At 41.4% G+C, this 23,965-nt stretch overlaps 1 protein-coding gene across 10 annotated transcripts in view; it reads left to right on the top strand.

Moving 5' to 3' along the window:
• LOC105482232 (chromodomain helicase DNA binding protein 7) overlaps window positions 1–23,965 on the top strand; it is a 187,697-nt gene that overhangs the window by 150,773 nt on the left and 12,959 nt on the right. For 7 of the 10 annotated variants that reach the window (XM_011742257.3, XM_011742256.3, XM_011742251.3 and 4 more), the window contains 17 exons: window positions 5,446–5,656; window positions 6,184–6,379; window positions 7,036–7,203; window positions 7,445–7,624; window positions 11,011–11,121; window positions 11,211–11,416; window positions 14,232–14,431; window positions 14,621–14,780; window positions 17,868–17,957; window positions 18,404–18,507; window positions 19,847–19,976; window positions 20,387–20,459; window positions 20,612–20,717; window positions 21,348–21,576; window positions 21,824–22,032; window positions 22,155–22,826; window positions 23,687–23,847. In XM_011742257.3, coding sequence (XP_011740559.1) covers window positions 5,446–5,656; window positions 6,184–6,379; window positions 7,036–7,203; window positions 7,445–7,624; window positions 11,011–11,121; window positions 11,211–11,416; window positions 14,232–14,431; window positions 14,621–14,780; window positions 17,868–17,957; window positions 18,404–18,507; window positions 19,847–19,976; window positions 20,387–20,459; window positions 20,612–20,717; window positions 21,348–21,576; window positions 21,824–22,032; window positions 22,155–22,826; window positions 23,687–23,847 — 3,206 coding nt within the window. The remainder of the gene's footprint in view (window positions 1–5,445; window positions 5,657–6,183; window positions 6,380–7,035; window positions 7,204–7,444; window positions 7,625–11,010; window positions 11,122–11,210; window positions 11,417–14,231; window positions 14,432–14,620; window positions 14,781–17,867; window positions 17,958–18,403; window positions 18,508–19,846; window positions 19,977–20,386; window positions 20,460–20,611; window positions 20,718–21,347; window positions 21,577–21,823; window positions 22,033–22,154; window positions 22,827–23,686; window positions 23,848–23,965) is intronic. The other 3 variants (XM_011742258.3, XM_011742254.3, XM_011742255.3) reach the window with 3 other exon arrangements.

The following is a 23,965-nucleotide window of genomic DNA, read 5'->3' as shown; positions in this document are numbered from 1 at the left end:
TGGAGGTTTTCTTGGGGTGTGTGTATTTAAATCAGAGATGTTAAAGAGGAACTTAGGTGTGGGCAGACAGCTAACAGCTGTCTCAAGCCTTTGATAGAAAATGTCCTCATCTTCCTCTCAGTCTAGAGTCATCTAGCACCTCTGTCCTCTGAGAACAAAAAGATTAACTTAAAGCTTTGATAATTTATGGGCCTCCTCTTTTCTTAACTAAATTGATAGTGTTATATAACTCATGGCTTAAAACCTTTATTATGCATTTTTGGAAATCATTAAGGTGATAAATATTTCATGCTTATGTTGTATAAGATACTCTGGAGAATACAAAGGTAAATAAGAAGGGAGCATTCGCCACAAGCAGTCTTCAATTAGCTGAGAGATTGAGATTGGGGGAGTCTTTAGAAGGAGATGGCCTTTTAAGGCAAGTCTGCAGGGGTAGAAAGGATTTTCCCAGGAGAGTTAGAAAAAGAAAGGATGTTTAGGCTGAAGTAATGATACAAGCAAAGAGAGGGGATCAGGAAAACAATGAGGAACTTGCCCAAAGTAAAAGGCACACATAAGAAATACACCTTAGTCATGGCTGGGACCCTACTGCAGAATTCCTTAAAGGCAAGTGCATGGAACCTCCGCTCTCCTCTGCAGGCAGTGAAGAACCACAACTAGTGTTTGAGCTGAGCATTGATAAGAAATATGATTCAGGGTGATGCGTCAGGCAACATTGCATAAAAAGGATGGGAGGAGGAAAGACCGACAAGCAGAAGGACCAGCTCAGAGGCTATTGTATTCTGGGCAGAAGTTAATGTGGGTTAAAGAAAGGTGGTGGCAGGCTAATTTGGGAGACTTGTACACGATGATAGTTGGCCAGCAGTGCAATTAGATGCCTTTCCAAGGAAGAGGGAGCACAACCTGGTCTGTCTTTATCACAGTTTATGAGGTTCAAGGACAGCTAATTTAAAGAATTTCTAATCTTTCCCCTTTTAATAACTTATAACTCATCAGATCCCAGATTCAGAAGTCTCCATTTCTAATGGACAGAGTAGTCCACGCCTGGAAGACAGTCTCAGAGGGTTGCACCTGGGATTGTTGGTGTGGTGCGACGAATCAGTGAATTTCTTTATATATGTGTATGTGTATGTGTATATATATACACACACACACACACACACATATATACACATTTTTTTCTCTTGAATAGGGTCTCACTCTGGCACCCAGGCTGTAGTGCAGAGGCATGATCTCAGCTCACTGCAGCCTTGACCTCCCAGGCTCAAGCATCCCTCCCACCTCAGCCTCCCGAGTAGCTGGGACTACAGGCATGTGCCACAACGTGCAGCTAATATTTTTTTTATTTTTTGTAGAGACGGGGTTTCTCCATGTTGCTCAGGCTGGTAGCGAACTCCTGAGCTCAAGTGATCTGCCTACCTCAGCCTCCCAAAGTGCTGGGAATACAGATGTGAGCCACCGTGCCCAGCCAGTGAATTTCTTTTTGTGCTTTTAGTTTTGTCTTCTAAAGAGAGTATCCTGTGTGATGATTATGTATCTGATACTGCCAACCTGCTAATCACAGTATGTTTAGGAGCTTGTACAACTGTTATGGTGAGTGTTAACTAGCCAGGTCGTGAGTTGGCAAGACAGAGCTTAGGGCAACTGATGGAGCGAGATGAGGACACGTGTGTGCATGCACTGTGCACATACACGCGTTTGCATTTAATAGCTGGTACAAAAGAAAAGAAATAATAGGCTCCAAGGGGAAAGAAAAGAAAAGGAGATACAAAAGAGTCTGAATGCTACCAGCAGGATGTGTGTGAAAGGGGAGATCTCAGCAATGGTAGTTAGATTGCCACCCCCAGTTCCAGCAAGTTTACCCTGTTTGGTCATATGTTAATTATATGCATTGAACATTGTGGGTTGTTTTCCCCCAAAACACAGCTGGTGTGTCTCTTCCTCTGCTGATTGCTTTCCAGGGTCATTCTCTATAGCATATTTGTTCGCCAGGAGCCCCTTAGGACTCCCTAAGGCTTGGCATCTGTGGCAGTTGTCCTAATTGGTCACACCTTGAGGTCAGCTTTTCTGTCCTGACAAGAAGTGTCTGTTAAGCAGGTGTCCTTGTTCCTAAATTTGGGGAAGTTAGGGTGAAAAAGTATAGATAACCTACAAACTAAGCGCACGCAGTTGCCCAGATAACTTACGTAGACATCGTATTGTGTAGAAGTTGCTCCAGGGCCAGTACTGTTCATTTTCATCCACAGTCTGGAGTAAAAACATATATCCAGCATTTAAAAGGAAATTCTTTAATTTGGGAGATTACACTGAAATTTGAATGGGTTGTGGCAGAGCAAAGAAGCCTCAGTCAACATTCAACAAAACACATTTCCAGGATTATGAAAAATAGAAGCAATTTTATATGTATGAGTTGAAAGTAACATAAGCACAGCACAAGGAAAAAAGTTTAGAAATGTTGGTAGAACACAAACTATATATAAATGAGACAATATTTTTAATGTGACCCTTAATATTTTTACTTCAATGCTTGGAACAGTGTCTGGCACACTCTAGGTCCTCTGCTAGTTGTTTTCTTGCTAAAAAGTTAAGCAAGAAAGTTAAACAAGTGAAGGTAACTAACTGAGTGACATAAATGGAGTTACTATTATTGGCCCAAGCTTTATTTCAATGGAATTTCCAATTTCTCGGTTTTGTAATGTGAAGTTAAGAATAATGTTGAAAACATGTCCAAGGTACCCTGCTGGTTAGAGCTGACTTAAGAGTCATTGCTGGTTATTGTTTGAGGCAGGGGGCGTGTAGAGAAGAGTGGGCAAAAAGAAAACAAGAATGAGGCTTACGTGATGGAGTGAATTTCAGAGAGAAAATAGTAACTTGTTTTTTTCTGGTAATCGTCAAGAACAAAATATTTTCTTGTTTGTTCGTGGCTTTTATATAGCTAGAGGACATTGCAGTTACTGTCCCGACAGTGACCATCTGTTGAAGTGAAAAGACTTCAAGCTGTAAGTGAGTGCACACTTGTTTCAAGTTGTCTTTGATATACACACTTTCCAATGTAGTACCAGCCGTACATTAATTTAGGATGGAACCAACAAAGTGTTTTGGGTTGTCATAACCCATTTCCAGTTAATTTTTGGATTGATGTTTACAAATTGGGTATCAAACGTTAATTGGTAATCTTGAAAATTTAGCTATGATGTCAGAAGGTAGCAGTTGCCTTCCTCCGCAACACTCTTCCCACCCTCTTTCCTTCAATGTTGCGACAATAAAATGTCAAGACAATCGTATAGGAAAGATGTTTGCTGATACTATTTTTGAATGAAATATTATTAGTATAAACTGGCTGCCAGTTGTAAGAACCTGAATTCATAACAAAGAGCTGAATTAATTAATTCAGCAGTAGCTTTTGTCAGGTAAGAAAGAATGGATTTTTTTTTGGACTATTCTTTTTGGTGGTATAAAAAAGGCAAAAATTATTTTTTTAATCTCTGAATAAATTTAAAATTAAATTTCTCCGCAAATTTGACCGAATTATTTATATTAAAAAATTTTTAACTGAAACTCAAACATATCTGATGTTTATTTTGTCAAAATGATTATTTTCTTTTTGAAAAATATTCATTGGCCATTAATTTGTTTTAAATGGCTAAAATACTATATTTATATTATTGTGGATTTTAACTTAGTATGGACAAAACATAGTTGACCAGATAACGTAAGAGTAAAATTTATTTCTGAATTTCAGAGCTTATGGTATATTGTACAAGAACACACTCGAAAGAGACCTAATGTAACATGTGCACTTAAATCTGTTTCCCCTGTCTCTTGAGGGGCTTGTCCTGAATCTAGAACCTGGGTTTCTAAATTTCATGTTTTAAAAAATATTTAACTTTATTCAAGAACATTCTTGCTAATGCTCTTAAACAGCATTTTGCTCTTTACTCTTACATTTTTTTTCCATAAAGAAAAATTGTGAATATTACCTTTTCATTCACTTTAAAAAAGGTGTGAGGACCAGGCCCCCTTCATAGGAAGTCAGTGTATTTTGTGGAAGGCCTTAGTGCTTGGGAAGACATTAAGTGACTTTAATCTGTTCTCAGTAAATTATTTGTTGATTAATAATTAACAAGCTGTATTTCTGCATTTGACCGTGCCATAAGGTAATTTCTACATACAACCTTAAAGTACAGATAGGATTGCACTTTTGTTACATCTGTGCTTGTTGCAGCAGTACCATGTGAGAGGCTGTGGTGAACTGTCCCACTAACCCAACCTTTAAAGCCTCTGTGAGATTTATATATCCCCATCTTGTGTATAGTTAGTTCACATGTTAAAAACTAGTGGTAGGAAGGTAGTTTTAAGTTTCTGGCACAATTAAAGTCCAGGAGACAATCCCATTAAGATGAATGTGTGTGTGTGTATTTTCTAAAGAATAGTTGAACACATCCTCCACCCTCAGAGAAAGGAGCTGAACACAACAGCTATGTCCTCATTAACCCCAGAGGCAGGAGGAGGCCAGACCAATGCTGTGTAATTCTAGTTAAGCCACCTAAGCAGTTGAAGGAAGCTTAGCCTGCTGCTTCCTGAATAAGCGTGTGTCAGGCAGGGATGTGGTGGGGCATCTTTCCTTAGGAAGATGTCATCTTCTTGAGGCCTCTTGCCAATGTACCCAAGTCTTTGGACCAGCAAAAATCCATGTGGGGCTATGAGGGAGAAAAGAAGGGTGTAAGCATAGAAGTCTTGTGTCAAACACTTAAAAGTTTATTTGTTTTTAATTTTAAAAGGTTTGGATAGTTCAAGATAGAATTTTGTATCTTAGGAAAAATTACCAGATGAGAATGAATGTGGAGGGAGATTTAGAGATTACAATAGATGTATGCTTAGGTCCCCAACAGATATTCCAAGAAATTATCCTGGAAGTAAATTCCTCTTTTTGTAGTTCCTTTGCCTATATTAATATGCAATTGTAGACACAAACTACTACTGCTCTTACGCTGTAATTGTTAGGACTCTATTCCTTTGTTTTTTCATTTCGGAACAGATTTTGTTGTTTGTGTTTATGTTCAGCTAGTAAACATTTCTTCATTTCTTTAGCAATTTAGGTTCCAAATTTTTTGTAGGTATCTGGCCCTTGGCTTGTTTCTGCCACTTCTGGCTTGACAGTCTGTTGTTGAAATTCCGTTTTTACAGACAGCAAACATTTGTTTGTTGAAAAATGTGGTTTTCCCCCTAAATGCCTCAATGTGTCATGCTTAAAACTTTTATCCCTTTTGTGCATCCACAGTTTTGTATAGACCCAAGTATGAGTAAGTGGATGGATTCTTGTTCATAAGCAGGAGTTTGGTGTTCTGGTTCCTACAGTTTGCAATGGGTTTTGAAAGCAAGTTCATTGTTTTTAGTAATAAAAACCTTTTACAGTATTCACGTTATGCTGTCCAATCTCTGCAGGTGCTGAAGAGAAAATTTTGGAAGAGTTTAAAGAAACACACAATGCAGAGTCTCCAGATTTTCAGCTCCAGGCAATGATCCAGGCTGCTGGCAAGCTAGTGCTGATTGACAAGCTGCTGCCAAAACTGAAGGCTGGTGGCCACAGGGTGCTTATCTTTTCCCAGATGGTGCGCTGCTTGGACATACTGGAAGACTACCTCATTCAAAGACGGTGAGGGCCACCATATCAGAATAATAAAAAGGAAATCTAAAATTACCTTCACAGGGTTCCAAGCAGTCCACTAAAAGTGGTATCTATGATAAAGGGGATAGAATGGGGAAAATGTATCACATGTCATTTTTAAAACTATAGATGTACATGATTATTTTATATGATGACTACAGGAGGACATTGCATACTTTTTTAGGCAATTTTATTTCCCCATTGCCTTTATTTGAGTAAGGGAGAGTATTTCTTACTTAAAATTGAAATTATTTGTTATCTTGCTGTTATAGGTGTCAGCTGTTTTTAGAATTTAGCTATTTCCCTGGAGAGGAAGTAAAATAAAATTTAATCGTTGATCATTCAATCAATTATATAAAAAAACTCCAATAAACCCTGTTTGCTCTGAGATTAGCTCTGTTAAGTCATATTAGTCTTTTAAATATATATTCCATATTGTAATAAAAATTTTAAAAAAGGAGCAAGTATGTTGTCGCTGTGTGTCAGGCCTCCTTGTTCACACTGATGATTTCTAGGTACCCATATGAAAGGATTGACGGCCGAGTAAGAGGCAACCTCCGCCAGGCAGCTATCGACAGATTCTCCAAACCTGATTCTGATAGGTTTGTTTTCCTCCTGTGTACAAGGGCAGGAGGTTTAGGCATTAACCTCACTGCTGCTGATACCTGCATCATCTTTGATTCAGACTGGAATCCCCAAAATGACCTCCAGGTAAATGCACAAGAAAGTCCTGATGCCTTTAAAAAAGAAGTCATTCTGCTTACTATGACAGAGAGTCCCAGTCAGACCCATAAATTAATGTTGCGTTGTCACTCAGGCTGTGTCCTATGACTCAGAGCAAGTAACCAACTAGTAACTTATTGATTAATAATGTGAGAAGAAACTTTTTAGTTTTAACCTTCTTCTAAATGGCACCTCTATTTATTGGCACATAGATAGGGTCTTATAACTGGCAGTTGAGTCTTGTCATTCGTTGGTAGCCGTCTTAGCTCAGGTCTCCTTAACAAAATACCATAAATTGGTTGGCTTAAACAGCAGACATTTATTTCTCACAGTTCTGGAGGTTGGAGGTCCAAGACCAGAGTGCCAGCAGAGTCAGGTTCTTGGTGAGGGCCCTCTTCCTGGTTTACGGACAGTCATCATCTTGCTGTGTCCTCACCCAGCTTAACGAGAGCCAGCTCTCTTGTCTCTTTATATGAACACTAATCCTGTTCGTGAGGACTCCACCCTCATGACCTAATTACTTCCCTAAGGCTCCACCTCCAAATATCATCACAATTGGAATGAGGGTTTCAGCATATGAATTTGGTGGGGAGACACAAACATTCAGTTCATTGCAGTAACTATTAATTTCATTTTTCTTCCAGGCTCAGGCTAGATGTCATAGAATAGGACAGAGCAAATCTGTGAAAATCTACAGGCTGATTACAAGAAATTCCTATGAAAGGGAAATGTTTGACAAGGCTAGTTTGAAGCTGGGGCTGGATAAAGCTGTGCTACAGTCTATGAGTGGAAGAGAAAATGCTACCAATGGGGTAAAACCACCCTTGCCCAAACCATTCATTTATTCTGGCACTTTTCTTTATTTAACTAATTATAAAAAATTACTCAGCTTTTGATTATTTTTCGACCTCAATATTTTAAGTGTATTTTTGTAACACTTTCCTTTGTTATAATTTAGGTTTACTCTCTTTGAGAAAAATGCAGCATTTGTTTAGTCTACAAATCTTTTAATTCTAAATTATTTTGAGTATTTTAAATATTTCTCTAAAACAGGTACAACAGCTTTCCAAGAAAGAAATAGAGGATCTTCTACGAAAAGGGGCCTATGGTGCACTCATGGATGAGGAGGATGAAGGGTCTAAATTCTGTGAAGAAGATATTGATCAGATCCTCCTACGTCGAACCCACACCATTACCATTGAGTCGGAAGGGAAAGGTTCCACGTTTGCTAAGGTGTGAATCGATCTGAAGAGGCCAGGTTTTCCATAGAAACATAACAGAGTTCATGTGAAAAGTACCTTGTAAAAGTGCTTACAAGATGCTTTGGGAATTAATCAAATTAATCATTAACTCCCTGTGGAACCCCTGGCACATGAAGCTTTCTTTATGCTTTGGTTTCTTTCTGTGTACCTGCCACTGGTATTTGCCCTCGCCTTGTCATCCTTGTATCTACTTCCCAGCTCCTGAGGCTAATCCCTCAGTTGTGTTCTTGACTCCATCCTCTCCACTTCTGAGATCCTGCTCCATTGGCATCTTCCTTCTCTCCCCAGATTCTGGTTTCTGAAACAGCCTGTAAGAATGATCAACTCACTCCTTTAAAAGCACCTGTCCACTATTTTCCCCTTTAACTCTATCTCCATACATAAACTCTTTTCAGAGCTAAAATCCACACAAACGTAATCTACTCCAGCTGTCTCTACTGTCTCCCTTTCTACTTATTTTTCAGCTTTTTCAGCTTCCAGCTTGCACCCGTTCCCTGCCTCTCTATCAGAGCTGCTCTGGCCAGGGTCACCACTGAGTACATCCAATGGTTCCACCTGAGAGCCCCTTCTGAGGTTTTGCCTGCATTTTGTTCTAGCCATCTCACTAAGGCCCACTCTGTACTTTTATTTTTAACAGCTTTACTGAAATGTAATTAACTGACTATACAGTTAACCTGTCTTAAGTGTACAATTCAGTGCCTTTACCATATTACAGACGTGAGCACATACTACCACAATCTAAGTTTGAAACATTTCCATTACCCCAGAAAGGTCCTTATGCTCATTAGCAGTCATTCCCTATTCCTATCCGTACTAGTCTCCCATATCTGGAAAGCATGAATCTACTTTATTTTTCTACAGATTTGCCTTCTCTGGACAGTGGACAGTTCACATAAATGGAATCATATGATGTATGATCTTTTGTGTCTGACTTCATTCACTTAGCATAATGTTTTTCAGGTTCATCCATATTGTAGTATGAATCAGTAATTCATTTTTATTGCTGAACAGTATTCCATTTTATGGGTATACCACATTTATTTGTTGATAATGGACATCTGGGTTGTTTTTACTGTTGGTTATTATGAAGAATGTTGTTATGGATATTTGTGTACAAGTTTTTATATAGACTTGTTTTCATTTTTCTTGAGTATATACCAGGAGTAGAATTGCTGGGTCCTATGTTAACTTCATGTTTGACCCTTTGAGGAACTGCCAGACTGTTTTCTAAAGTGACTGTACTATTTTCTTTCCAAGTCAAATAGTAAGAAGTATAGATGAGGATATGGAGGAAATGGAACTCCATATCCTCCCCAATACTTTTTATTATCTGAGTTTTTAGTTTTTGCCGTTCTAATGGGTGTGAGGTCATATCCCACTCTTGTTTTTATTTGCATTTCTCTGATGATATTGAGCATCTTTTCATGTGCTTATTGGCCAGATGTAGATCATCTCTGGAAAAAATTCTATTCAAGTTCTTTGTTCATTTTTTGAGTTTCTTGTTATTAATATTTCAGACTTAAAATATGTTCTGTATGAAAGTTCTGTATTAATATGATTGCAGATATTTTCTCCTACTCTTTTCTTAATAGCGTGTAATTTTAATGAAGCCCAGTTTACCATCTTTTTCTTTTATCGCTTGTGTTTTAGTGCATTGTCAAACCCAAGCTCACAGAGATTTATGTTTTCTACAGATTTGCCTACTCTGGACAGTGGTCAGTTCATATAAATGGAATCATGTGGTATATGATCTTTTGTGTCTGGCTTCATTCAGTTAGCATAATGTTATTCACTAGCGTAACTTAGATTCCAAGATTCGTAGTTTTTAACTCTTACATTTTGGTCTGTGATTCCATTTGAATAGAGTTTTGTGTATGGTATGAGGTAGGGGTCCAACCTTCCTTTTGCATGTGGCTGTCCAGTTATCCCAGCTCCTCCAATCTGGAAAGGCTCTTCTCCTGTGGGCTTTGAGACCCACATCTTCTCCCTTACATCTTTCAGCTTTATGTCAGATTATTTTCTCAGAGCTCACAGCCAAATTTACCATCCCTGTCTCTCCCCATACCGCCATCTCTGTTTGTCCACCTGACTGACATCATTCAGATGCCTGAAATGGATGCTGAGGTTTTTCCTGGCTTCCTCTTTCATATTTCACATACACCCAGATTCTGACTCTATTAATTTTGCCTTTTTTATTTTTAGGGATGATGTCTCACTGTGTTGCCCAGGCTAGACTTGAACACATGGCTCAGGTCACCTTCCACCTTCAGCTTCCCAAGAATTTTACCTTTTAAAGAATATGTTTCTTTTTTTTTAAATTTTTTTGTTTTTATTTTATTTTATTTTTTGACAGAGTCTTGCTTTGTGGGAGTGCAGTGGGAGTGCAGTGGCGCAATCTCGACTCACTGTATAACCTCTTCCTCCTGGGTTCAAGTGATTCTCTTGCCTCAGCTTCCCGAGTACCTGGCATTACAGGCGTGCACCACCATGCCTGGCTAATTTTTGCATTTTTAGTAGAGACAGGGTTTCACCATGTTAGCCAGGATGGTCTCAAACTCCTGACCTCAAACCATCTGCCCACCTTGACCTCCCAAAGTGCTGGGATTATAGGCGTGAGCCACCACGCCTGGCCTAAAGAATATGTTTCTAAACCACCTTCTTTTCTCCATTTTGTTATTTCTTCTGTAAATTATTACAGTGGCCTCTTCTGCTGTGTTCTGACCTCCATGCTCCAAGCATTGGTATGACCTTTCCAACTTGTGACTCTAGATATGATTGTGTCCATAATGAGATTATTCCCAGTTTCAAATAGTCCCTGGTTCCCTCGGGATAGAGTTCAAACTCTGTTAACAACACATAGAAGACACTGCTTCACCTAGCTTCCCTCTCCCTCACCAGCTCGACCTCTGGCTCTTCTTCCCTGACTACCCTTTTCCCCTTTACTCTCCTCTGTGCCATGGCACATGCTCTGCTGTGAACATGTCCACATGCTTTCCTGTTTTATGAATGTTTTAAAATGGTTCAGGCATCATTTTATGGGAGAGCCTTTTCTTCTCAGTTTCCAGCAATGCCCCGCCTGAACCAGGTTAGGGGCCCCTCCTCTGTATATCACTTGCACTGGTCTATACCTTTGCTCCCTGTCATTTATCATGCTGCAGTGTAATTCTTTGGTTTGGTCTCAGCTCCTGGTCAGTCAGTTGCCTGAGGGCCCGTCTGTCATTCTAGTCCCATCTACTGTAGTGTCTAGCACAAGTGGAGGAACGCACAATATTGGAGCAAATGAATAAACAAAAGCTGCTTTACATTCTACTTCTGAGAAAAACCTCTCAAAGTAATGTGTTTCTTTTTTCTCTGTAGGCCAGTTTTGTTGCATCTGGAAATAGGACAGATATTTCCTTGGATGATCCAAATTTCTGGCAAAAGTGGGCTAAGAAGGCTGAATTGGATATTGATGCCTTAAATGGGAGGGTGAGTAAGAAGTCCCATTCAAACACCTATCTGATCTAAACCAAGAGCCACTCTTTCAGAAATTTCAAATGTATCTCCTCTTTTGTTAGAACAACCTGGTTATTGATACTCCAAGAGTGAGAAAGCAGACCAGGCTCTACAGTGCAGTGAAGGAAGATGAGCTGATGGAGTTCTCAGACTTGGAAAGTGATTCTGAAGAAAAGCCCTGCGCAAAGCCACGGCGCCCCCAGGATAAGTCACAGGGCTATGCAAGGAGTGAGTGTTTCAGGGTGGAGAAGAATCTGCTTGTCTATGGGTAAGTAGGACTCACTACGTAAGATGGAATTTTGTTCTAACGATAGTTAGAATTCCCAACTGGTATAGAGCTATATTTGTGTTCGAATTTGTGTGACACCCCTTTGCACAGTCAAATGAATGCTTCTGCAGTAACTTTACAGGGCTTTGGAGCCATTTGGTTAACATAATCTAAGTTGTTCAGATGCTTCTGGATTCAGAGGTCACCTGAAGTTAGGGTGCTTGTGTGTACCTTAAGGAATTATACCAGATCCAGATTTACATGTTGATTATTAATAAGAACAAAGTGTCAAAATTACAAAATCTTTTCTCACTTTACAAGCTTTGCATAAAATTTGTGACTATCGTAAGCTTTTAATATTTCTCTTATAAAAAATTGTCAAAGGCAATAATCTCACTTGTTAAATTCTTCCTTGCAACTCATGTGAACCATGAATGGTCATTCGAACTTTGTGAAAGTGTTATATTTTTCCTGCTGGACTACAAGTTTCTGAAAGGCAGGATCCATGTCTAATTTATCTCTGAATCACTGTGACGCCCGAAGCAGTACATCAAATGGCAGGGTGCTCAGTAAATATCTGAATCGGTCAATAAGAGTTCTCTAACAGATTGTGGGACTATAGGCAACTCCTGTTAAAAAAACAAAACAACAAAAAAAAACTGCTACTAGAGTAACCTTTCTACAGATCTGATGACGTCCTGTCTTGGATGATTTCTTCCAATGGATTACCATTAGTTTCAGAGTAAACACAAACATATGCTGACATGGCATCCAGAGCTCTTCTAGGCCCTTGTCTTCTGTTGGTTCTTTCCCATGGGCAGTACAAGCTTCTGTTAGGACAGACGGCTTCATCTCCTTCAATGTGCCACGCTCCATCTCATCTGTGTCTTTGCACAAGCTCTTCCCACTGCCTAGAGGACCCCCCACGTGCACCTCCACTGGGAGGTGACCTGCCTCCCTTCTGCTCTCTGTGGGTGTCCCATGCAGGCATCAGCTTGTGCTCTGCAACCGAGTCTGGCCTATACTTCCCATCACACTCATCATGTTGTTTACGATTTTTGAGTCACCTCCCTCTTTTGCTAGATTCTGTTTGCAGCTCCTTGAGGATGGAGGCTCCTTCTTTGTGCCCTCAGTGCGTAGTGCAGTGTGAGCAGACACATAGTGCTGATAAATGCTTGTTCATCAGAAGTCCATCCTCATTATCTGTGCAAGCTGGGCATCCTCTCTTGTCTCTTCTTACGTGGGGCAGAGACTCACACCCTGCCCCCCAAAAGCCTTTTGCTACCCTCGCCTGCTGCCATGTTTCAGCACAGTCATCCGATTTGAGAGTTCTGTGGGTAACTTTAGGAATGGAACACATAAATAACTTCTACAGCTAAGAAGTGTGCTTAGCACAGATTGTCTTTCAGTCAGGTCCTTCCCTCTTCCCATAGTCGTCACTATGTACTGAACACCTATGTGCTGGTCACTGTCTAGGATCCTCTCAGTCACTTGGGGTGGAGCTCTGAGCAAAACAGTCATGGCTTAGGCAGGCAGGTGAGCAAGCAGAAGTGGTGCAGACTGTGACAAGGAAGCACTCTGCTGTGGAGCATAGAGCCTGTCAGCTCACTGTTAAGACACAGCTCCAGTGTTGTCTCCCCACCTCTGGGGTTAGGAGGAGTGAAAGGAGGAATTCCACAAAAAGTCACACAGCCTGTGACTTGGTGGATATCACAAATCAGCCAGGGTAAGAGGGAGTGCTGGGATTTGGGTAGGGAAGGGAAGTAAGATCCCAGCAGACAGAGCAGTGTGTTCCAAGGCCATCAGTGAGAGCTAGCCTTGTGGTTGGAGAAACTTCAAGAAGTTCACAGGAGCCAGAGAGGACCAGGGAGTGACAAGAGACCAAGTCAGGGTGAGAAGCAGGGCCTGAGGGAGGATGTGAGCTGCTCTCTGCTCCAGACACAACTGTCAGTCTGCAGCGGAGGGGCTGTTCATACCATGAGCACTGCCTTGGTGGCTCAGTCTGCTGTGGCCTGGGAAAAGACATGGCTCAGACAGCACCTACTGCTGCCTGCCCCCGTACCTATTTGTTGTGTGGTCTTACCCCACAGCTCCCAGATGAAACAGCACAGCACTGTTTAGTCTGGGATTATAACACGAAACAGGCAGTCAGGCCCCATGGCATGTTGTCTGTTTGCTTCTGTTTTCTGTCCATAGCCCTTTCTCCCACTCATTTCTCATGAGGATCTAAGGGTTGGCAGAACATCTTGCCTGTGAGGGTTCTTATGCTTGGGGTTATTACTCCCCGTTTCAAAAGGAACCTCAGAACTTTCCAGAACCTTTCACCAGTGACTGTGGCATCCCCTTAGAGGTGGGTCGATGCAGCCATATACTGCTCAGCATCACATCCTTGATTTTGGGGTAGTCACACCTTTTATCTTGAGTTGCCTTTTATCTCAGATGGTTGGTCAACATCAAAATGTACTAATCATGACAGTATGAAGCAAAGTCCGTAATTTCCAGGCCCTCGGTTGAACTCATGTCCTGAAAATTGCACTGTTGCAGCCTGCATGTACCTGGAAAAGCCAAGGTTAGCTTTGTGGGGGTTATTCTTGTGGCAGTTCAACTCCTGTGCTTAGAAGCAGTGAACTGAGGGGCAGCTTGCTGTGTAAGGGAGTATTTTTAACTCTTGCACCCTGGATTGCTTTCCTGTCATCCAGTGTGAATTGTTGCTAGTTTTGACCCAGGATTTCCCAACACTGCTACCTGACTGTTAAAGTAAAGCCGTAAATCAAAACTCACAGAGACCTCTGCATGCTGAATATTTGCTTTGCAGTTGGGGACGGTGGACAGACATTCTTTCCCACGGACGCTACAAACGCCAGCTCACTGAGCAAGATGTCGAAACTATCTGCAGAACCATCCTGGTATACTGTCTTAATCATTACAAAGGCGATGAGAATATCAAAAGCTTCATCTGGGATCTGATCACACCCACAGCGGATGGCCAGACTCGAGCCTTGGTCAACCATTCTGGTAGGTTTCCGCCATGTTGTTTGTGCTACAGGGTCACAAAGCCATCAGGATCCTTCGTGACACACTGTTGATAAAGAGATGTGACATACACCCCATATTTCCCTGCCTCGTGCATTCCCTGCCTCTCTGCCATTGACACTATAATTGGAATGTAAAAGGCTTCTATTATTATTATTATGGTGATTCTAGGTTTATCAGCCCCTGTGCCAAGGGGAAGGAAGGGAAAGAAGGTGAAAGCCCAGAGCACACAGCCGGTGGTGCAGGATGCCGACTGGCTGGCCAGCTGCAACCCAGATGCCCTGTTCCAGGAGGACAGCTACAAGAAACACCTGAAGCATCACTGTAACAAGTATGTTATTAGAGGGTGGACCTGGAGAGTTTAATTCCCTTTTTATTCTTTAAAAAATGCATGCAGTCGGCCCTTCACGTCTGCAGATGCAGAACTCGCAGATTTGGAGGGCCAGCTGAGGGACCTGAGCATCTGCGGATCTTGGTGTCTGAGGGGTGTCCTGGAACCATACTCCTGTGGATATGGAGGGACAGCTCTGTTATTAAGACTTTTAAATGGTGTAGTTGTTGCCTTTGCACAGCCTTACCATTTTTCTTGAAATGTGGTGTCAAGTTACAGGAGAGCATACGTTTAGGTGACTGATTATTTTTTAACATGGTAAGATACACAACACAACATTTACCATTTTTACCGTTTATAAGTGATCAATTCGTTGACATTATTTACACTCAAAATACTGTACCTGAAATGTTTCCATCATCCCAAATGTAAATACTGTATCAATTAAACAGTAACTTGCCTGGCCCCTGGCAATCACCATTCTATTTTCTGTTTCTATTAGTTTGTCTGTCCTATATGTCTCCTAAGGGGAATCACAGATTATTTGTCCTTCTGTGCCTGGCTTACTTCACTTAATATTTTCAAGGTTCATTTGTGTTACGGTATCAGAATTTCATTCCTGTTTATGGCTGAATAGTATTCCATTGTGTGTATATGCCACGTTTCGTTTGTCCCAGTCATCTGTTGACAGACACTTGGGCTGGTTATCATGGCTGTTGTGAATAATGGTGCTATGAACATTGTAGAGGACTGGTTTTTAACCAGTATCTGTTAGATAATTGTAGTCAGCGTTATATGATCCCACCTTCAACTAACTGCGTACAGTGGAGGGAGGACTGGGGAGTTCATGTATTATTTTTTGCTTAATATTACCTCAGTTGCTGGGTCCATTTTTTCTGCCTATGAGCTTAGAATCATATTTCTTACCTTTATTTGCAAAAACTGATTATAGATAATTGAAGAATATTGAACCTAAATTTATTTCATTGCTTGGAGTTCTGTTAACAGTTCCTATTAAACTAACATCTGCATATGTTGTTTCCTTATTCTGAATATGCGTTTTTCCATATCACTAGTTCAGGCAACAATGCTACTGATCAGCTCTATGTCCTAGCTTCGTGTGACCTTGAGCAAGTTATTCAGCCTCTTGAGGACTCACTTTCCTGGTGAGTCCAGTAGACCTCGGCAGCAAGATCTCAGCTGGATGAGGCAGGATGTAAATAAGTATGCATTTCTCTCTGTAAAAGTAGCAGCAACAAAGTCGGAGCACATAATACTGGCAGCGTGCCAAGCGCTTTGTATGGCTTATCTGTTTGAGTTGTCTAAGATTAGTATGACTTTTATCCCCATTTAACTGACAAGGAAACTGAGACTAAAGTTGAGTAACCTCCTCAAGGACCCTCAGCCAGTTAAGGGGCAGAACCAGGTTTGAACCCAAGTAGATGAGGGCAGCCTCAGCTCGGAAGTCTTCTCTGCTCCTCAGAGCTGTGGTGAGGCTCCAAGGCATCTTCAGAACCATTACCTCCAACCCTTTTGGTATCTCAGAAACTTGGTGGTTACTGCTGTGGCATAAAAGTGCTTCCTAAAATCCTACCCCACTCACACTCTTAGAAAATGTCTGTTCAGTATGGCACAGTTAATGTTTAATCTCATGAGTTCACAAGAGAAAAAAAATCTAAAGACATAGAAATGAGTTATCCAAAGTGAGTCTCTTCAGGGATTTACAAGCTCATGCTTGACCTATCCAGAGCCCATGCTGGCCATGAGTAGGCTCGTGGTTGGGGGAAGGCCTATTGGGGAGCATCTGTTGATGTGTGATCGGGAGTTGTCTGTTGTGGTGAATCCTAGTTGTTATTTTGAAGTTTTAGGGACAGTTTCCACACCCTGAAAACAGCGTGGTGTAGTAGAGCCTGAAGACCTAGTTCCAAATGTCCCATGTGCAAGGTAACTCTGTGGCCTTGGATTTGTCACTTATCTTCTGCTACCATCAGTTTTCCCATTTGAAAGTGGAAATTATAACTTGCCCTGCTTCATCATAGGGTTGTTGTGAAGATCAAAAGGGCTAGTGTAAGTGTGAGACATTGGTTGTAAAGTGCTGTACAAGTACATGATGGGATTACTCAGCTGGGGAAATAACATTTGTATTATCATGTACTCATGGCCAAGAAGGCCACGATTCACCTGTCAGTCCCCAATGCACACCAGGGCTGTCCAGCAGGGGATACTAGCTTTGGTAGACACTGGCTTTTGGGACTTACCAGGTGGACTTTCTTGAAAGAATTATGTTTTAGCCATTGAGGAACTCCAAGCAGGATTGAAAATCTAGTTCCTAGAATTCCAAGCATTTTAAAAAATCGATTTCTTGAGAATGATTAAGAATGTCAATGAATTGGACACATTTTAATTTTCTAATTTTTTTTTCAAGCTACTACAACTTAAGTTCCCAGGTACAAAAAACTAGAAGGAATAAAAATGTCTAACATAGTATTTCATACAGGAGAAGAGCAAGGACACACCTTCTACCCAACCCTGTCGCCATCTTCTTTTCTCGGAAGCAAAGTTGTATAATCTGAAAAACCTGACATTCCATATTGAGGGTTTATTGTAAGGTAGTAAAACCAGATTTTATATCTCGTTTATTCCTACAACTTCTGATGTGCTTCCAAAAATGGTATTAAGGCAGCAGCTGAGGAAATTTTATGAGATAATGAAGCAGAACAGTTACTGAAAGCCATCTGCTCAGTTGTTTACAAACTTGCTTCAATACTTCAGAGGCAATGGTAGGGTACGTGTCTAAACTTCACAAGCTGCACTAGGTAGAACTAAATAAAGTGCGCCTGGGCTGGGCTGAGCTTGGGCCCTCTCTGTGCAGTGTGAGCGGTTGCCAGGCAGGCCTGTTGGAAGCCAGCAGAAAGCACCACACAGAGGTGATTATGTGCCACCATCTGTCACGCTTCAAGCCTACCATACAGCATGGCTAATCAGCCTTGGCAGGATGATGGATGAACAGCAGCAGCTGCCAAAAGCCACTGTTGGCAAACAGTCCTGAAGTTAAGAACTTTTTCCCCCCTCTGTCTTCCTCTCCAGGGTCCTGCTGCGTGTCCGCATGCTGTACTACCTAAGACAAGAAGTGATAGGAGACCAGGCAGATAAGATCTTAGAGGGTGCTGACTCAAGGTTAGTGCGAGCTCACGTTTGTACTCAACCTCAGTGAGATAATCTGGGTAGCCGGAAAACATCATGGATTGTGTTTCAGAACATTCGTAAACCACTAGTAACCCATCTCCTTTTTTGCATCTTGAATGCGGTATTTGTCCTTCCTGCTTGGGGATGTGATGAGAATCAGGAAAAGGCTGTTTGTATTTATGTTTGTAGTGTAAAGAGGTGCGAACTAAAGCACTGGTGTTCTGAGATGACCCTTAAAATGGGATACCATGTGATAAAGTTCTTTCTGGTCATAGCAGAGGGCTACTGACTCATGCCCTTTCTTTTTACCTTTGCTGATACCTCCCCACCATGCTCAGATGTTTATTGTGGGAGAGAGGGCACGTGAGCCGTGTATCACATTCATTACTTGGAATTCTTTTTTAATACTAATATTTCTTATAAATGTTGTCTTTCAGTGAAGCCGATGTGTGGATCCCTGAACCTTTCCATGCTGAAGTTCCTGCAGATTGGTGGGATAAGGAAGCAGACAAATCCCTCTTAATTGGAGTGTTCAAACATGGTAAGTGACGTTTCTGTTTGAATACATCTCGACTGTATGGCTTGGTCTTTATTTAGAACTCTTTACATACTCTTTTCCAAAGTCATAATATTAATGAGGATAGTTCCAAAGGACTCTTGGCGTCTACCATTTTTCTGTACTAAAAAATCTAATATGAACTGTAAATATCAGATGCTGTTTTTGAATGTTTGTTGAGCATTTGAGAAGAAAACATTTCTTTCTTGGCTGTAAATAAAACCCAAACCATATTTGTTTTAATAATAGCCAAGTTGTACTATAGCTCTCCCTAAACTTTGCTTCCAGCATGGCTTCCCTTGCTAACTCTGCCAACCAGTGTCAAAGTGGACGGTGGGCTTAACCTCTGCTATTAATCTGTACAAGTGCCTCCTGGGCTTTGTTCCAAGCAATATTTCACAAATGTCAGTGCTGAGAACTCGTGGCTCCCCTGAGTGGGATGCAGCCTTGTTAACTTTGAAAGGCTGGGGATGCAGAACTGGCATGATATATACAGTGAGCGATTCCTGATTATAATCCCAATTCTCTGGAGGTCGTGGAGGTATTCTCAGCAGCCCAGCCTGACTAAAGGGGAGAATGATGGCTTATAAAACCTTTCATGATTACAGTTTGGCTTGCGGCTCTACAGCAGTTAGGAGCAGTGTGTTGTAGTACACATCCTAATTGAATTGTGCTGTTCTGCCTATGTACTGCAGCCGCGTTTTGTGAGCTCAGCCTCAAAATCATTTTCCCGCAGTGCACTGTTGGGATCTGCCATTTTCCATCTAGTCAACTTGGGCAGTCAAAAAGCAAATTGCAGTTTGAAAACCATAGAGGGAACAGTGTCATCTTACTGACATGCATCATCCTAAACCTAATAAGACAGGTTCGCTGGCCTTACGTATATGGGGATTTTTCAGCCAGCCATGCGAGTTCCTGCAGGACTGATGCTATTCACAGGGTGGATGGGGGTGGACTCAGCGCACCCCTGCAGAGGTCATAAAGGAACATTGCGAAGCCTTCTAAATGTCAAGCAAAATTAGATCTGGGGGAAAATAGGTTCAGAAATCCTCCCAGGCATCTTGCAGTTATTCTGAACCTGTTTTTCTATTAGTGTTTGTGGTAATTCTGATAATATCCCTGAGGTGTAACTTGGCCCCCAGTACCTTCCCTAGAAGGAGCATTCCATAGTATCTTCTACTAAAACAAGGTCCACTTAGATTCAACATAGATGCTAACCTTGACTGAGAAACAAACTTGTGTTGTGGCAGTGTTGTGATTTTGCCTGTGATGGGGCCTTTCTTTGTTTCTGTGTGTTTTCCGTGCACGGATGGGCACGGCACAGGCTATGAGAAGTACAACTCCATGCGAGCTGACCCCGCACTGTGCTTTCTGGAACGAGTTGGTATGCCTGATGCCAAGGCCATAGCTGCCGAGCAAAGAGGAACAGACATGCTAGCAGATGGTGGTGACGGGTAAGAAGGACATTTTAAAATTTGAATAAACTTTATGTCAGTTTCACATCTATTGGCAGCGCTCAGTTCTTACCCTGCACTACACACTGTATTGTGTCAGATTTGAAGTTCAAGTGCTGTTTACCAGTCTACTTTATTTGTGTGTTGTAATGACTGTTTAAAGGATATACATTATCTTGATAATCTGAAACTTGTTTTTCTTTTCCAAATGTCATTTCCCCCGACCTCTCCAGACCCCCTCCACCACCCTGCCACGGCTGCATGTTTTAAATACTGATAGAGTTGCTTTTGATGTCAAACCCATAATTACAAGTAGCACTGGATAGATTGTTACTCTTTCCTACCCACCCCCCCTTCCCTCTCTTGCTTATCAGTATCATTCGAACAATTTTTATGTTTGTTTTACATAGGGGAGAATTTGATAGAGAAGATGAAGACCCAGAATATAAACCAACCAGAACACCATTCAAAGATGAAATAGATGTATGAACTTGAGTATATTGGCTTTTATAGCTCCATTAAATATTATATGCCCATATAAGACTTGTTAAACTTTATAGATAATGACCTTTTCTTTAAAAGACAAAGAAAAATGAGACCCCAAATTAAAGTCATTCTGTTTCTTTGCTTTCAAGGAATTTGCAAATTCTCCTCCAGAGGATAAGGAAGAATCCATGGAAATACATGCCACAGGTAAGGCCCCAGAAAAGCTCGTGCAGCTGAGCAGTCATTGTTCATGTGGTAGGGACTGTCCTGCTTCACAATGGCAGTGTCTTAACACCTCGTTTCTTCTACACTGACCTGTTTTGTGAATCATTTTAATTCTTGTTAATGGTTGTGTTTTCATTACATTGAATTTCTTAGCTAGGATAACTGTTTCTTTGATGATAATTAGCTGATTTATATTTTACACTAATTAGTGAAAAATTTTAAGTATCTAAACTATAACTCTTGGGAATAGAGAATTTGCTCTGTATTTACCTAAAATATTTTCAGTTTATTTAGAATATTGACCTTTTACCGAATAAAATCATTACACAACAATTATGCAGTTATTTTTTATACTCAAGATGATTATTGCACATACATTAGAGGAGAGTACCTTATAAGGAAGTTTATGCTGTAAAGTGTGTTTCTTTATGTAGGACTAATAAATAATGTTTTCACCCCCTCTAAGGAATTAAAAAAGAAATAAGTGTATACGTTCCAAGCAAATGTTATTACTTATTTATATTTTTAAAATGAGGGCACTGAGATGCCCTTACCCACACTGTCATTTGAATCTTAACAAGTCATCCTGTTTTGTTGGAATACTCTGTGTGTTGCAAGATTTCAGCTACACATTTCAAAAATGTTTTTCTACTTCCGCAGGCAAGCACAGTGAGAGTAATGCTGAGTTAGGCCAACTTTACTGGCCTAACACTTCAACCCTGACTACACGTCTGCGCCGGCTCATTACTGCCTATCAGCGCAGCTATAAAAGGCAACAGATGAGGCAAGAGGCCCTAATGAAGACTGACCGGCGCAGACGGCGGCCTCGAGAGGAAGTGAGAGCTCTGGAAGCGGAAAGGGAAGCTATTATATCTGAGAAGCGGCAAAAGTGAGTTTCTTCAGGGTTTCACTCAGCTCCTGGTACATTCCCTTCTGCCCTGCTCCTGTAGACCCACAGGAGATGGGACTCATATCAAAGAGTGACCGCCAAAGAAAGGCTCACTCCAGCAAAGCAGTCTGTCTCCCCACCCCCAAATAACTACCATGTATAAAGTCTGGGAGAAAGGGGAAAAGAAACAGTAAATATTAAGTCTTTTCCTGAAGTGTGATGCAAGCTAATATAATCTTTCTAACAGGTGGACAAGAAGAGAAGAGGCTGATTTTTACCGTGTGGTATCTACCTTTGGGGTTATTTTTGACCCTGTGAAACAGCAATTTGACTGGAATCAATTTCGAGCCTTTGCCAGGCTTGACAAAAAGTCTGATGAAAGTTTGGAGAAATACTTCAGTTGTTTTGTGGCCATGTGTAGGCGAGTATGTCGAATGCCTGTCAAGCCAGATGATGGTAGGTACATTTAGCAACAAAGCTCTGTGTGAAAAGACCAGTAAAGTGAAACATAAGAAAGTGTACAATGTAGACTGCTTTTGAGTTCTTCCCAAGTAAATATGAGCCCTTCTGTGTTACAGAACCGCCAGACCTCTCCTCCATAATTGAGCCGATCACAGAGGAGCGAGCCTCTCGAACTCTGTACCGCATTGAGCTACTACGGAAGATCCGCGAGCAGGTTCTCCATCACCCCCAGCTGGGAGAGAGGCTTAAGCTCTGCCAGCCAAGCTTGGATCTGCCAGAGTGGTGGGAGTGTGGACGGCATGACCGAGACTTGCTGGTTGGTGCTGCTAAACATGGGGTCAGTCGGACAGATTATCACATCCTCAATGACCCTGAGTTATCCTTCTTGGATGCACATAAAAACTTTGCTCAAAACAGAGGAGCAGGTAATACATCTTCCTTGAACCCACTGGCAGTTGGATTTGGCCAGACTCCTCCAGTCATGTCATCTGCTCACATTCAAGATGAGAAGGTACTGGAACAAGCGGAAGGCAAAGTGGAGGAGTCTGAAAACTCAACTGCCAAGGAGAAAGGTGAGGGCAAAGAAGAGGAAGAAGAAACCGACGGCAGCGGAAAGGAGAGCAAGCGGGAATGTGAGGCGGAGGCCAGCTCTGCGAAAAATGAACTGAAAGGTGTCGAGGTCGGCGTAGATGCTGGGTCCAAATCTATCTCAGAGAAAGGTTCCGAAGAGGATGAAGAGGAAAAACTGGAGGATGACGATAAGTCGGAAGAGTCTTCCCAGCCTGAAGGTAAGGCCTCACCACTGGCCCCTCTCCCGATCCCACAGCAGCTGGTTGTGAGATATGTTGCTTTCTGGCAGCATGGCACCTGCTCTTTTCTTTTTCACGAGTACTTAGTGTACATTTTCTTCCATGAGGGGATAGTTTCAAGTTTTGCTTATACCTGTGTTTTGCCCTGGCACCTTATAGCACCTAACCATGGTATTTTGAACAACGTAAACTCTTAAGAAGAGTTGCATGGACACATTAGCAACTTTTGGTTTAAGGATGGAAGTTAGCTTGTAGTGACAGTGTATTAAGAATTCTATGTGATTTTAATTTTGACAAATGTGAGGGAAGGTGGCCATTCACTGAGTAAATATTGTTAATCATTTTGAAACAATTGGTGCTTATGTTTTGATTCAGAAGTAAAGAGTAGGAATAGAATCTAAAAATAACCAATTTTTTAAGTCGCAGTAAGGTTGCTGAAACTGGCCCAAAGTAAAAATGAAGCACATACTGTGCTGTAGCTGGAACCTTCAACTTTTGCCAGAAGGTCAGCCCTTTTTTCTGTGAGGAAGAAGATAGGCTCTTGAGTCAATGACTTGGTTGGCTGTCATCCTCCTGTAAGGTTTACTTGCACAGTGCTAGGTGGCTAGTGACTAACCTCTCTCAGCCTCTTGTCATCATCTGCAAGATGGAAATAACACCATCTATGTGAAATGGCTGTTACAAGCTTTAGACAACAATGCCTAATACCATTCTAGCCATGTAGTAGGTACTCAATAAAATGGAATTGATTAGTATTCACATTTTTAATCGTGTCCTTTCTAAACTTCAGTTTCCCTGATACTGTGGTTGTGAGTAATGCACATTAACTCATTTCTCAGCAGGAGCTGTCTCTAGAGGGAAGAATTTTGATGAAGAAAGCAATGCTTCCATGAGCACTGCTAGAGATGAAACCCGAGATGGATTCTACATGGAGGACGGAGATCCTTCAGTAGCTCAGCTCCTTCATGAAAGAACATTTGCCTTCTCATTTTGGCCTAAGGTTGGCAGGTTTATGTTGCTGTTGTTGTTTGGCTGACCAAAAGGGATTAGGGTAGAGGAAATCTTCCTAACTTGATTTTTCAAATAATTTTAAGGTAAACTTTTGACACAGTATATGA

This window comes from Macaca nemestrina, chromosome 8 (genome assembly GCF_043159975.1).
Source record: "Macaca nemestrina isolate mMacNem1 chromosome 8, mMacNem.hap1, whole genome shotgun sequence".
Lineage (NCBI taxonomy): Eukaryota > Metazoa > Chordata > Mammalia > Primates > Cercopithecidae > Macaca > Macaca nemestrina.
This window is presented reverse-complemented; position numbering and strand designations above follow the sequence as displayed.